This window comes from Corvus moneduloides, chromosome 10 (genome assembly GCF_009650955.1).
Source record: "Corvus moneduloides isolate bCorMon1 chromosome 10, bCorMon1.pri, whole genome shotgun sequence".
Taxonomy (NCBI): domain Eukaryota; kingdom Metazoa; phylum Chordata; class Aves; order Passeriformes; family Corvidae; genus Corvus; species Corvus moneduloides.
Genome location: NC_045485.1, coordinates 18,830,841 through 18,841,875, shown reverse-complemented (window position 1 = coordinate 18,841,875; position 11,035 = coordinate 18,830,841). Strand labels below are relative to the sequence as shown.

Genomic DNA, 11,035 nt, shown 5'->3' with positions numbered 1-11,035 from the left:
GACTGGCACAGCCCTGAATGGTTCTGGGCCGTGACCAGGCTGCAGACATTCAAGAAGTGATGTCTCAGCTGCTGTTGTGTTTTCCTCCCTCCTCCATCCATGCCCACAGTGCCCTCACCTCTGGCAGGCAGTGCCAGGGGCAGCTGTGGGCAGTAACCAACTGGTTTTCTCCCAGCACCAGCAGAGGCAGCCGGTGCTGGGACTGTGAGGCTGATGCACGTGCTGGAGCCAGACACAGGTGGCATGAGCTGGATCACAGAGAAGCAGATACCGCTTGCCACCGTTCCCAGGCTGACCTCTCTCATCTCCCCTGCCAGCAGGGACAAAGCCAGGGGCCCCAGAGGTCACTGAGGGGCACAGGGGGATGCAGCATTGCTGGGATGGGGGGAAGGGGCTGTGCTTGACAGAGCTGATCCCATAGGACAAGGAAGGCTGGTGGGGGAGGGAGTCCTGCTGATGCTTGCAGCAGGAGGGATGCCAAAGGGCACGCATCCCTGAGGGTGTTTGGGTGCCTGGTGGCCCAGAGTCTTTCCACCTCAAGCTGCTGGCTAGGGATCAAGGACAGCACTTTAGCTGTCCCCATGAGCCATAGTCAGGGCATAAATGGAGGAAAGAAGTAGCTGCCACTAATCCCATCCATTGTTGGCCCAGAATGGGTTGCTGTAGCTATGATTCCTGCCCCACTGCCATGACAGGGATGACAGTGTTCTCATTTATCCTGGGCTTGAATTTGTAAATTTGCAGTGGGGTGATGTGGCTCTTGCTGCCAGCACCGCTGCATGGCCCGTTAGATGTCTGACACTGCTCCAGTTTCCCCGAGTCTCATCTCACAGGACTGTGCAGCTTAGAGGTGTGTGGCCAGCCTCCACGGGGTGCACATCCAGCCTCTGAGGCGGGTGGGCATGGAGCAGAGATGCCATGGAGGCTTGCAAGACATGGAGGCTTTATTTCCACTTTCAGCACAGCATGAGCACCCCATGTTTCCCCTTCCCCCATCTCCACCACTGGGCTAGTGGGCACCTGTGAGCATCACTGTGGCAGGTACTGCTTGAGGTCCCCAGGAAAGGGCAGGGCGGGTGCCTGGTTGAAGTGCGCCACAAGGAAGATTCCAATGGTGCCACACACAAAGAGAGAGGCCATGATGAAGAAGCAGACACGGTCGATCACCTGTCCCACCATCATCCACTCTTCGCTCTCCTGCCAGCGGCACAAGAAGGGTGAGGGCTGCCCCCAGTGGCCCCATGCAGATCCCTCTCCACCCAGCCCTGACTCACGCTGCTGAAGTCGTTCTGCTCCCGCGTGGCATTGGCGATGTAGTTGCAGGCATCCACGCAGGCGCGGATCTCAGGCCCTGCCTCCTCCAGGCTCTGGCAGAAGTCCTGGGTACTGCCACTCTCCAGACCACGTCCTATGAGCAACAGAGCCAGCAGAGCGGGCACCAGCAAGCGCTCAGCCACCTGGCACAAAGCCCAACTTCACAGGGAGGTGCCAACCCCCCAGGGTCACTCACCAATCTTCTCCAGCACGGTTTTCATCAGCCCATCTCTTTCCTTTTGCTTCTCAAAGAGCAGCTCGGTCCGGGCTTTCCAGAGCATGTACTCATCAGCTTTCACCATGAGCCCCAGGGAGCTGCGTCTGCGGATGGCTTGCGGTGGCCCCGGGGTCTCCTCTGGCATGGCCATGCCCACGTAGCGGGGCAGGAGGTGCAGGAACACCTGGGCACAGTGTAACTAGCATGGTGCTATTGGGATGTTGGCACCTGCTGCTCCCCAGAGTTGAGAGTGCCTTGGTGGCATTGGGAACATCTGGGGCCTTCTCTTTGTGCCAGGACTTTCACTCAGATGAAGGCATGCCTGCCACCTTGCTCTGCAAGGGACACGGCCTTGATCCCCAAATACCCATCCCATTCCCCCTGTATAAAGGGTAGGGGGATGATAGCAGGTACCTGGCGCACTCTCTGGGACATGGAGTGAGTGTTGGGCGTTCTCAGGGAGACGTTGAGGACAATGACAGCATTCACCACAATCACCACTGTCACCACCATGAGGAAGGTCAGGTATCTGGGGAGGGGGCACAGAGCCTCAGTGGGGCTGCTGGGTCACAAGCTATGATCTTGCAAGATCCTTCTCAGTGCCCTCGTGGGCTGGAAGCTGGTGACGGGCAGTGAAACATGGGCAAGTGGCAGCCCTGTGTCAGCCCCATCTGGGCCGAGGGTTATTTCTGTACTCGGGTCCTGTCCCTGGGCACTGGCTGCTCTACAGCACCTGAAACCCTGCTGGAACAGTGTGACAAGAGGGTTGGCACCCTGGTCCCAGTGTGTCACTTACTTTCCAATGAGAGGCACAGCCTGGGAGGTCTCTGGCACCTTCTGGGCAATGAGGAAGAGGAAGACAGTCTGGGCCAGGAGAACATTGATGGAGACAGTGCATTTCTGCCCACCCGCTGCCAAGGAGGGGGAAAGGCAGAGTTTGGCACAGGGCAGTGCTGTGGGCATTGCCCTCCTAAGGCAAAAAAACCCCCACCCGAAAGCTGAATTAGACAAGTCCTGCCTTGAGGCTTTAACTATGGGATACCTAGAAATTTACAAACTCCCCCCCATTCAAATACCACAGGAGTGGGTGAGAGATGATAGTGATGGTCCCCAAGCACAGAGGGGACGAGGAGCCCTTCCTGGAGCGTTGCTGTCCCCTTGCACATTCCCATGCCCGCAGTGGGCATGGTCCCAGTGTACCTTTAGCAGGCAGGAAGTAGACGAGCACGGCCATGGCAGAGATGAGGACACAAGGCACAATGATGTTGATGATGTAGAAGAGCGGCTTGCGCTGGATGATGAGGTAGAAGATGACCTGCTGGTACTGGATGTCATCTGGGGTGAAGTGCTCCGAGTTGATGATCTTCCGAGCAGGGCGGTGCTTGATGGCCCATTCACCATTCTCTACATTGTGATGGTGCCAGGTGAGTCCTGCTGTCCCCACGGGGGCACTGGGGCTCCAGCTTCCCAGTCCAGGGAGGAAGGGGAGGACTGGTGATTGGCATGGGCCCCACAGGGCACCCAGGCTGCGTACAGTGCTAGAGACTGTCGTGAGGGAGCTGAGCACTGTGGAACATGCCATGGTGCCTGGCAAAAATACCCCAAAAAGAAGTTGGCTGGGGCAGCTGGGCACATATGGGGCACCTTGAACTCCTTGGGGGCTCCCAGGGCTACAGGGGGGTCCCCCCATCTCCCCATTTCCACGGTGCCACAGAGGGAAGCCAAGCATGACACTGGGTGACAGCGCACTGCTCTCCCCTGCTCTCCGTGGGAGCAATAGATTTTTTCCCAGTCAAGATCGCAACTCAGGCCGGTAATGAAAAAATAAATCTCGCTGCCCGAAAAGCATTTTGTTCCTTCAATATGCAATTAAAATGTGATGGAAAACGTCATTGTTTGGCCATGACAGCTACGTTCCCAGCATCAATCAAACTTGCAGGAGCGGTGCTCTCCGGGAGCAGCTGCCAGACTGCGAGAGCCCGGAGCCAGGGGGGGTTAGAAAAACAAATCTCTCCCACACTCCCGCTTCCACTAATAACTTAAGTGCCCATGTAATGGTGGGAGCTGCTAATAGTCCCTGCAGCCCTGCTTTTGGCAGCCACCAGTGTAGCAGCAGACCTGTTGGATGTCCCCTTGTGCCATGGGTGTGGCTGCAGTGTTACCTGTGAAAGCCTCCGGGTCAATGGAGATCCACTCCACGGTCTGGCCTTCCTCCGCTGTCAGCAGCAGGTTGATTTCATTGGCACTGTACGTCTGGGACCTGGGGAGGGATGAGGTGGTGGCACAGGCTGGCATGCACCAGGCTGGATGGGCAAAGGGTGCCAATGTGGCACCAGGTCATGCTGGCCACCTCCAGCTCTGCTTTGGGGTGCTTGGCGTGCCCATGGTGCCTCCTGACAAGTGGCAGGGGACAGGTAGGTGTCACTTATCTGCCCAGGGGCAAAGGTGGGCATGCCATGCTAATCCCTGTGTCCCAGGAGGAGCTGCCATGGTGCCCATGCTCACTGGAAGACCATGGTGCAGTTCTGCCAGTCGAAGGGGAAGTAGGTGACGTGGATGACACAGACGCTGCGGTAGATGGCAGGGGGCAGCCAGTAGATGCTGCCATCAGGGGACACCAGCACGTTGGTGTAGAGGGTGATTTCAAATGTCCCGTCAATGCTGGGGGGGAAAGGATGGGCTCAGCCCCAAACTATGCCTGGGCAGGCAGCTGCCAGCCCTATGTGGGGACATGTCCCCATTGCCCTGTCACCTACTTATTCTCCAGGACAATGTCAGGCAGCCAGACCATGGTGGAGGGCACCCGCAGCAGCTGGATGTTGTCGTATTTCTCAGGGTCCCAGCGCAGGCGATAATCAGACCATTGCTGGGAGAAGGAGAAAAAAGGAGGAGGGGTCACGGAGCTCCCCAAGATGAAGGAGATTGTGAACTGCCTGTGCTATGCTGCCCACAAAATGGGCTCATTTTGGGGTGCCCACAAAAGAGGGTGCAGGTTACAGTGCCAGCCCCCCATGGGGTGCCACACTGATATGCAAACATAGCCGGGTGTGATGCTGCCTAGAGTGGAGGGGTCTCACCATCTCGATCCAGACGTTGGTGGTGAGGGTCTCCTCCCGTTCATTCTGCCAGGGAAGGAAGGAGGGAGATGGCTTTAGTGCCCTGCCTTCTGCCCCATGTGTGAGGGCAAATTCTGTTCCACTGGGGGTACCTGGGGGGGTCTCTCACCAGGGAGATGAGGTTGGTGAGGGTGAGCTTGAGGGAGACATCGATGATCTCATCCCCCCGCAGGGCCGGGCGCAGTTGCCGATTGTAGTTGGACATGAGATCCTGGAGCAGCTTCTCCTCCTGGTTCCTGCAGCCCACACCTGGGAAGGCACACGGGATGGGGACGCGCCGGGAGGAAGACAGTGAGGTCACTGATGCCCCCAAGACCGGATACGCTGAGGGGGGAGGCACAGGGGTGTGTGCATGGGGAGGGGATGCCCGGGCGTGTGTTCCTGCGGGTGTGTGCGCTCTGCTCCATGATCCTGACAGTCCCGTCTGTGCCCCCCGTGCCAGCAGCGGGTGTGTCCCCACCATGCCCCCACCAAGCTCACCCGGGGAGCTCTCCAGGGCAGGACCCGGAGGCAGTGGACTGCCAGCACAGGGACAGCCCGGTGGGGCGGTGCCGGCGCTGTACTCCCAGGGGTGACAAACCCGCGAGTGCAAAGGTGGGGGGAGCAGGTGCCCCCCAGGCCTCTCCTGGGCGGGCAGATCTTACCTGCCAGCGTGCAGAGGACGAGGAGGAGGCCGTGGCCACGCATGGCGGTGCCGTGGGGCGCAAGGGCTGGGGCTCCGCTCGGCCGCCGGCGCCGACGTGTTCTGGGCCCAGCGCCCGCTGGGACAGGACAGCTGTCCCCTGCCACCGTCAGCTGTTCCCAACAGCCACGGGGACACGGGAGGGACGGGTGACCACCCACTTCCCCCGCTGGTGGGGTGATGCCAGTTTGCTGGGAAGCTCCTCTGGCATTTTGTGCTGGAGGGGTTGGAATTGGGGCGAGGGGCAAAATGAACTCCGTGCCGTGGGTTCCCCATGTCTCGCACAAAGGGATGCATCCCCTTGCAGTGTGCAGGCACCCACAAGTTATGGGAAAGGGGTGCCCCCCTGCCAGCACATCTTGTCCCTGGCATGGCAGTGGCTACCCGCAGAATACAGGGTGGGGAAGGGGCAGGCAAGCCCCACTACATCAGCCTGGGGAATTATGCCCTTCCCGGGGGTTCAGATCCTTCTGGCCCCTGTGTAGGAGGGTCACGGGGAGGGGAGGAGGGGGTGTGGTGAGATTCCTGGCTCAGTGGAGAGGATGTGACAGCTGTCCTGGGCCGCTGCTGGTGGGGGGACGTCAGCTGTGTCCCCTGAAACCAGAGCCCTGGCATCCCGCTGCTGAGCTGGGGAAGGAGATGCCTCTGGGCCCGCAGCCTTGCACTGTGGGATGGGGTGTGCTGGGGGGACACTGTGGGTCCGGCTGGGGGACCATGGTGGCAGTGGGGAAATGTGGGCACTGATGGCATCTCTGCCAACTGCAGTGGGTCTGCAGGGGATGGTGCCATGCTGGGAGGGCCAACTCCTATCCCAGCCCATCCTGCCACAAGTGCCCAGCCCACAGGGGTAGCAGGGCCGGTACCACCACATCCCCTCTGAGAATCACCCCTTCCAGCCACAGCTGGGGTCAGCCACACTCAGGACACCCAACAACACCCATTCCCTTGGTGGACATCACCCTCCCCAGTGCTCAGGCTGGGCATTGTGCCCAGTGGGACACACCAAGGGCAGCCACCAGTTCAGTGCCCCATGGCAAGAAGTACCCAGCTTTATTTTCCCAAACCAAGACAGGTGGGGGAGAGGCTGGCACATGGGATCCCCACACGCCCCTAGATGAAGCGCTTGTTCTCCTCTCGGTAGTCATAGGGGTCTCCGGCAAAGGGCAGTGGCGGCGGGTGGTTGTAGATGCCCATGAGGAAGATCCAGAGGGTGCCCACCACCAGCATGGGGGTGATGAGGAAGAAGCACAGGTGGTCCAGCGTTCGGGCCACACGTTTCCAGTTGTCTATCTCCTGTGGAGAGAGCCGGGAGCCAGGCAGTGTGGGGGCACAGTGGGCACAGGGAGCCCCCCTGCCCTCCAGTGCCCATGGCCCCACCTCATTGTAGCTGTTTTCATCCCTCATGTGCTTGACAATGTAATTGGCATTGTCAATGACGGGTTTGATGTGCTCGTAGGGCTGCTCCTCGCCTGAGTCCATGCCCAGCGGCGCCAAACCTGGGGACAAGGGGGGACAGTGAGATGGGCTCTGAAGGGCTGCCAACCCTGGAGACCCCAATGCCACCACCCTTCCCTGTGTCCCTGTGGAGGGGCTGTGGACCCTTCCCTGTGTCCCTGTGGAGGGGCTGTGGCTCACGGGCAGGGGTGACGCGGCTGGTGAGCCCGTGCCGCTCTGACTGCTTCTCAAACATGAGCTCGCTGCGGGACTTGACACTGAAGTATTCCTCTGCCTTGGCGATGTAGCCAGCCGAGCTGCAGCGCCGGATGCACGGGGCACCCACCGGGCTCTCAGATGGCTGTGTCATGCCCAGCAGCCGGGGCAGGCTCTCCAGGAAGACCTGGGACACAAGAGAGGGTGTCATGTCCCTTGGCTACCTCCCCAGTGTGTTGCTACCTTGTCCCCACTTTCTTCCCACAAACTTCATGTGGCACAGATGCAATGCCAGGGCTGTGCTGTCCCATGCCCATGCAGTGCGACCCTTGTACCCACCAGTGCACCCACCCCAGCCCACACCCTGCTCACCTCTTTGACCCAGTCAGACATGACGTGGGTGCTGGGGGTGCGGAAGTGGAAGTTGAGGACCACGACGGAGATGATCACCACGGCCGTCACCAGAAGCATGATAAAAAGCAGATACCTGGTAGGGGGTAGGGAGTATGGTCTTGGAGCTGGCATTGCCACAGGGGCTGGGCGCAGGCAGAGCTGCCGTCTGGCACCAAGGGACTCCACAATGTCCCCACTGCACCCAGCGGTGCCCAGGACTCACTTGCCAATGAGGGGGATGGCGTGGGAAGTGGCAGGCAGGCGCTGGGATATCAGCAGAAGGAAGACAGACTGGGCCAGAAGCACTGAGATTACCAGGGTCATCTTCTCACCACCTGGAGAACAGGTGAGCTCAGGGCAAACCTTGCCCCAGGTACCTTTACCAGAGCCCCCAGTGCCAGGGTTGCCCTTTCAGTGTCCCATGATACAGTGCCCCATATAGGGGTTTTCTGTTATGGCAGTACCCTGGGGTCATGCATGGGATATCCTGTGCCCAAGTGCACCTCTGCCAGGATGCCTGGCTGGGGTGATGGTGTCCTACATGGGGATATTCCAGTTACAGGATGTCCTCATGCTGGGCATTGGGGTGTTGCAGCGCCCCAGGACCTGGTGCAGGTGCGGGACATGGAGGTGCCCCATGGATGTGACTCCCATTCCTGGCACACATGCCACAGGGCTCACTCACTGTCAGCGGGCAGGTAGAAGACAAGGATGACCATGAAGGCAATGAGGATGCAGGGTGTGACGATGTTGATGATGTAGAAGAGCGGCTTGCGCTTGATGATGAGGTAGAAGGTGATGTCCTGGTGCTCGCTGGTGTCCAGGGGAATGTCAGGGTAGATGTTCTTGCGGGCTGGGCGATGGATGATTTCCCATTCCCCATTCTCTGCCAGGGCACAGGAGACAGCACACAGCATGGGGGACACCTGCCATGACCATCCTCACCAGGTCCACTAGCACCAGTCTTCCCCCCAGGGTGTGGATAGCATTCCAAGGTGGAATGAGTGCCAGGATGCCAAAGCCCCAGGTAGTGGAATTTCTCCATGGCAGTGTGCCCCAACTCCAGAGTGCCCCCCTGCCCTTTACAGAGTGTCCCACTGCCACGGGACATGGCAGAGAGCACCAGCATTACCTGTGAAGCCTTCGGGGTCAATGATGATCCACTCCACTGGGTAAGACTTCTCTGTGTCTGGGTCAGTGTCCGTCTTCAAGTGCATGTTGATCTCCAGGGCACTGTATGCCAGCGACCTGGACCACAGGGGGACAGGCAGTGAGGGGCTGCTGGGTACTCACCACCCAACCCACCCTGACCTCCAGCATGATGGGCTTAGTCCACCAAGTCACCTACAGAGCCCCACCTTGCTGCACCTGAACAGCAAGGGAGGCACTGGCAGCACCAGGCACTCGAGGGGACAACGTGCCCACCCTGCTGCCCTGACCCAGCCACACAGCACCTGAATCTGAGGGAGCAGTTCTGCCAGTCGAAGGGGAAGAAGTTGACGTTGATGAGGCAGGTGCTGCGGAAGATGGCGGGTGGCAGCCAGTAGACGTAGCCTGTGTGGTAGATGAGGACGTTGCAGTAGTAGGCGACCTCAAAGAGCCCGTCATTGCTGTGCCGGGAGGGAGACAAGGTGATGGCAGGGCTCAGAAGGGGCCAGGGGAGTCCTGAACATGTGCTGGGAGCAGTTCAGAAGGTTTGGGAGGGGAAATGGAAACACAGCTCACTTGTTCTCCAGGACTATCTCAGGCAGCCACAGCATGTCTGGCGGCAGGCGGAGCACCTCTATGTCCCCAAACTCAGACTTGTTCCACTGCAGGCGGTAATCGGTCCAGCCCTGGAGGGGAGGACCCTCAGATCACCCCCTCACCATGCTGGGCCACCCCGTGGTGGCAAAACTGATGCTGTGACACCTGTCCCTACTCACGTGCTCGAGCCATACGTTGGTGGTGAGCGTCTCGTCCACCTCTTTCTGCAACAGCAATGTGGGGCAGTGAGATGCCAGGGTGTGTCCCCAGCCCAGGACCCCCAACCCTCACCAGCCAGGGTTGGGACAGCAGCCTCAGGGCTTGCCCCATACAACCAGCCCTGGGGGTGAGGCATGGCTGGGGGGTACCCCACAGTGGGCCCTGCCCACTGGGGCTCACCAGTGAGATGAGGTTGGAGAGGGTGAGGGCCAGGTAGACATCCACAACCTCATCAGTGGAGACCACAGGGCGCAGTTCTTTGTCATAGCCCTTCTCATTGAACAGGTGGTGGATGAGCCGCTCCTCGTGGTTCACACAGAGTCCACCTGGGGGGTGTGGGGTGAGGCAAACCAGGGGACTCAGGGGTTACTGGGCCAGTGCCACCCCCTAGGGATGCTTGGCAAGGGCAGGGTGGCATAAGAATAGAGGGGAGAGGAACAAGCCAGGACACTGCATGTCGGTGCTGCACAGGAGAACAGACGTGGACATGCAGGAATGACAGACACATGGTCACACGTGGTCACACATGGTCATGGGACAAGAACGTGGGCACGGACACAGAGGGACACACAGATACAAACCCAGCACAGAGAGGGACGCAGACATGAGACATTTGGGTACAGACATGGTGAAACCGTGCACATAGGTGGCTGTACACACAGAACACACATGGACTCGTGGACATGGACCTGGTGTGTGCAGGGACATGTTGTCATAGATTTGGCACAGACAGGCACTTACAGGGACACACGGATACAATGACACTGCACTGACAGCACATAGCCCAGGCAGGGACATGGCTCTGGATGGCACAGCCAGGAAAGAAGCACAAGGGACATGCAGTGAACAGACTCTGCCAGGAAATACCCCCAGCCCTGGGGACCCTCGTGTCCAGTTTGGACCCTGCCACCATCCTCCCCCACCAACCCCATTGAGGGGGCCCATAACCCCATGGGCACCCCATGCAGCAGAGCCACAGGGCACCCCATGACCCAGACCCTGCTCACCCGACAGCATCAGTGTCCCAAGCAGGGCCAGCTGCTGCAGCAGGTTCCCCATGCGGTGCCTGCAGTGCCCTCACGCCGTGCCAGGCCCTGGCTGCTTCCCCGCCTGGCCTGGCTGAACGGATGTCCGGCTGCCGGAGGGAGTGGGAGATGGATGGTGCCAGGTGCTGAGGGGGAAGGGTACCGGCGCCAGAGAGCTGCTCCAACCCCTCTCTTCCGGCACCCCCACGTGCAGGGAAGGGGAGATGGGCAGGCACAGCTGCCCTTGCCGGCCCCACAGGTGCCAGCCCATCATGCTGAGGCTGGGCACCCCAGCACAGGCACTGCTGGGCATGGGAAAGAGTTGTCCCTTCCCTGCTGTTCAGCAGTCCCTGTGATGCTGCTCAGAGTGGCAGGGTCCCCACGGCAGGGTCCCCAGGGTACCCACTGATGTTCAAGCACAGGGGTGGCACCCACCACTGACCACAGACCCAGGGCGTGCTCGGCCCCTGCATTGGGAGGTTTCATGTGGGTCTCTGATGGGGTGTCACCGGGGTGAGCACCAGTGCTGTGCTGTGGGTGCTGCGTGGGCAGGAGGGGTGTCTGACCCCTGAGGAGGGGGCTAGGGAGTCTGTGCCAGGGTGGGCACAGCAGGAACCAAGGCTGGAGGTATCACTTCAGAGTACGGGGGGGATGGGAAGGGGGATGCAATGGG

General features: G+C 59.9%; 2 protein-coding genes across 3 annotated transcripts; both read right to left on the bottom strand.

The window, feature by feature from the left end:
- Positions 1-921: 921 nt before the first annotated feature.
- Positions 922-6,258, bottom strand: CHRNG (cholinergic receptor nicotinic gamma subunit). Of its 2 annotated transcripts, XM_032120105.1 has the most exons (12): positions 5,292-5,701; positions 4,757-4,896; positions 4,609-4,653; positions 4,288-4,397; positions 4,037-4,192; positions 3,694-3,791; positions 2,732-2,935; positions 2,328-2,442; positions 1,946-2,060; positions 1,511-1,715; positions 1,275-1,408; positions 922-1,197 (listed from the first exon to the last, which is right to left on the bottom strand). In XM_032120105.1, the coding sequence occupies exons 1-12, from the start codon at positions 5,332-5,334 to the stop codon at positions 1,030-1,032; spliced, it is 1,533 nt and encodes a 510-aa protein (XP_031975996.1). In that variant the 5' UTR covers positions 5,335-5,701; the 3' UTR covers positions 922-1,029. The 2 variants fall into 2 exon arrangements, with proteins under 2 accessions (XP_031975996.1, XP_031975995.1); XM_032120104.1 differs by lacking the exon at positions 4,037-4,192 and having other exon boundaries at positions 5,292-6,258.
- Positions 6,259-6,348: 90 nt separating this feature from the next.
- On the bottom strand, positions 6,349-11,024 carry CHRND (cholinergic receptor nicotinic delta subunit). The gene is made up of 12 exons (XM_032120103.1): positions 10,345-11,024; positions 9,518-9,663; positions 9,298-9,342; positions 9,098-9,207; positions 8,827-8,982; positions 8,505-8,620; positions 8,058-8,258; positions 7,596-7,707; positions 7,352-7,466; positions 6,965-7,166; positions 6,707-6,825; positions 6,349-6,622 (listed from the first exon to the last, which is right to left on the bottom strand). The coding sequence occupies exons 1-12, from the start codon at positions 10,394-10,396 to the stop codon at positions 6,440-6,442; spliced, it is 1,557 nt and encodes a 518-aa protein (XP_031975994.1). The 5' UTR covers positions 10,397-11,024; the 3' UTR covers positions 6,349-6,439.
- Positions 11,025-11,035: the final 11 nt, after the last annotated feature.

Bases quoted from the DNA above. Each gene is read 5' to 3' on its own strand.
- CHRNG (XM_032120105.1), bottom strand. From the start codon at position 5,334: ATGCGTGGCCACGGCCTCCTCCTCGTCCTCTGCACGCTGGCAG. The intron at 4,654-4,756 runs GTGAGAGACCCC...CTTCCCTGGCAG, and splicing joins TCACCAACCTCATCTCCCTG to AATGAACGGGAGGAGACCCT. The intron at 4,398-4,608 runs GTGAGACCCCTC...TCCTTCTCCCAG, and splicing joins CCAACGTCTGGATCGAGATG to CAATGGTCTGATTATCGCCT.
- CHRND (XM_032120103.1), bottom strand. From the start codon at position 10,396: ATGGGGAACCTGCTGCAGCAGCTGGCCCTGCTTGGGACACTGATGCTG. The intron at 8,259-8,504 runs GTAATGCTGGTG...GTGCCCTGGCAG, and splicing joins TGACCCCGAAGGCTTCACAG to AGAATGGGGAATGGGAAATC. The intron at 7,708-8,057 runs GTGAGTGAGCCC...CCTGTTCTCCAG, and splicing joins CTTCTACCTGCCCGCTGACA to GTGGTGAGAAGATGACCCTG.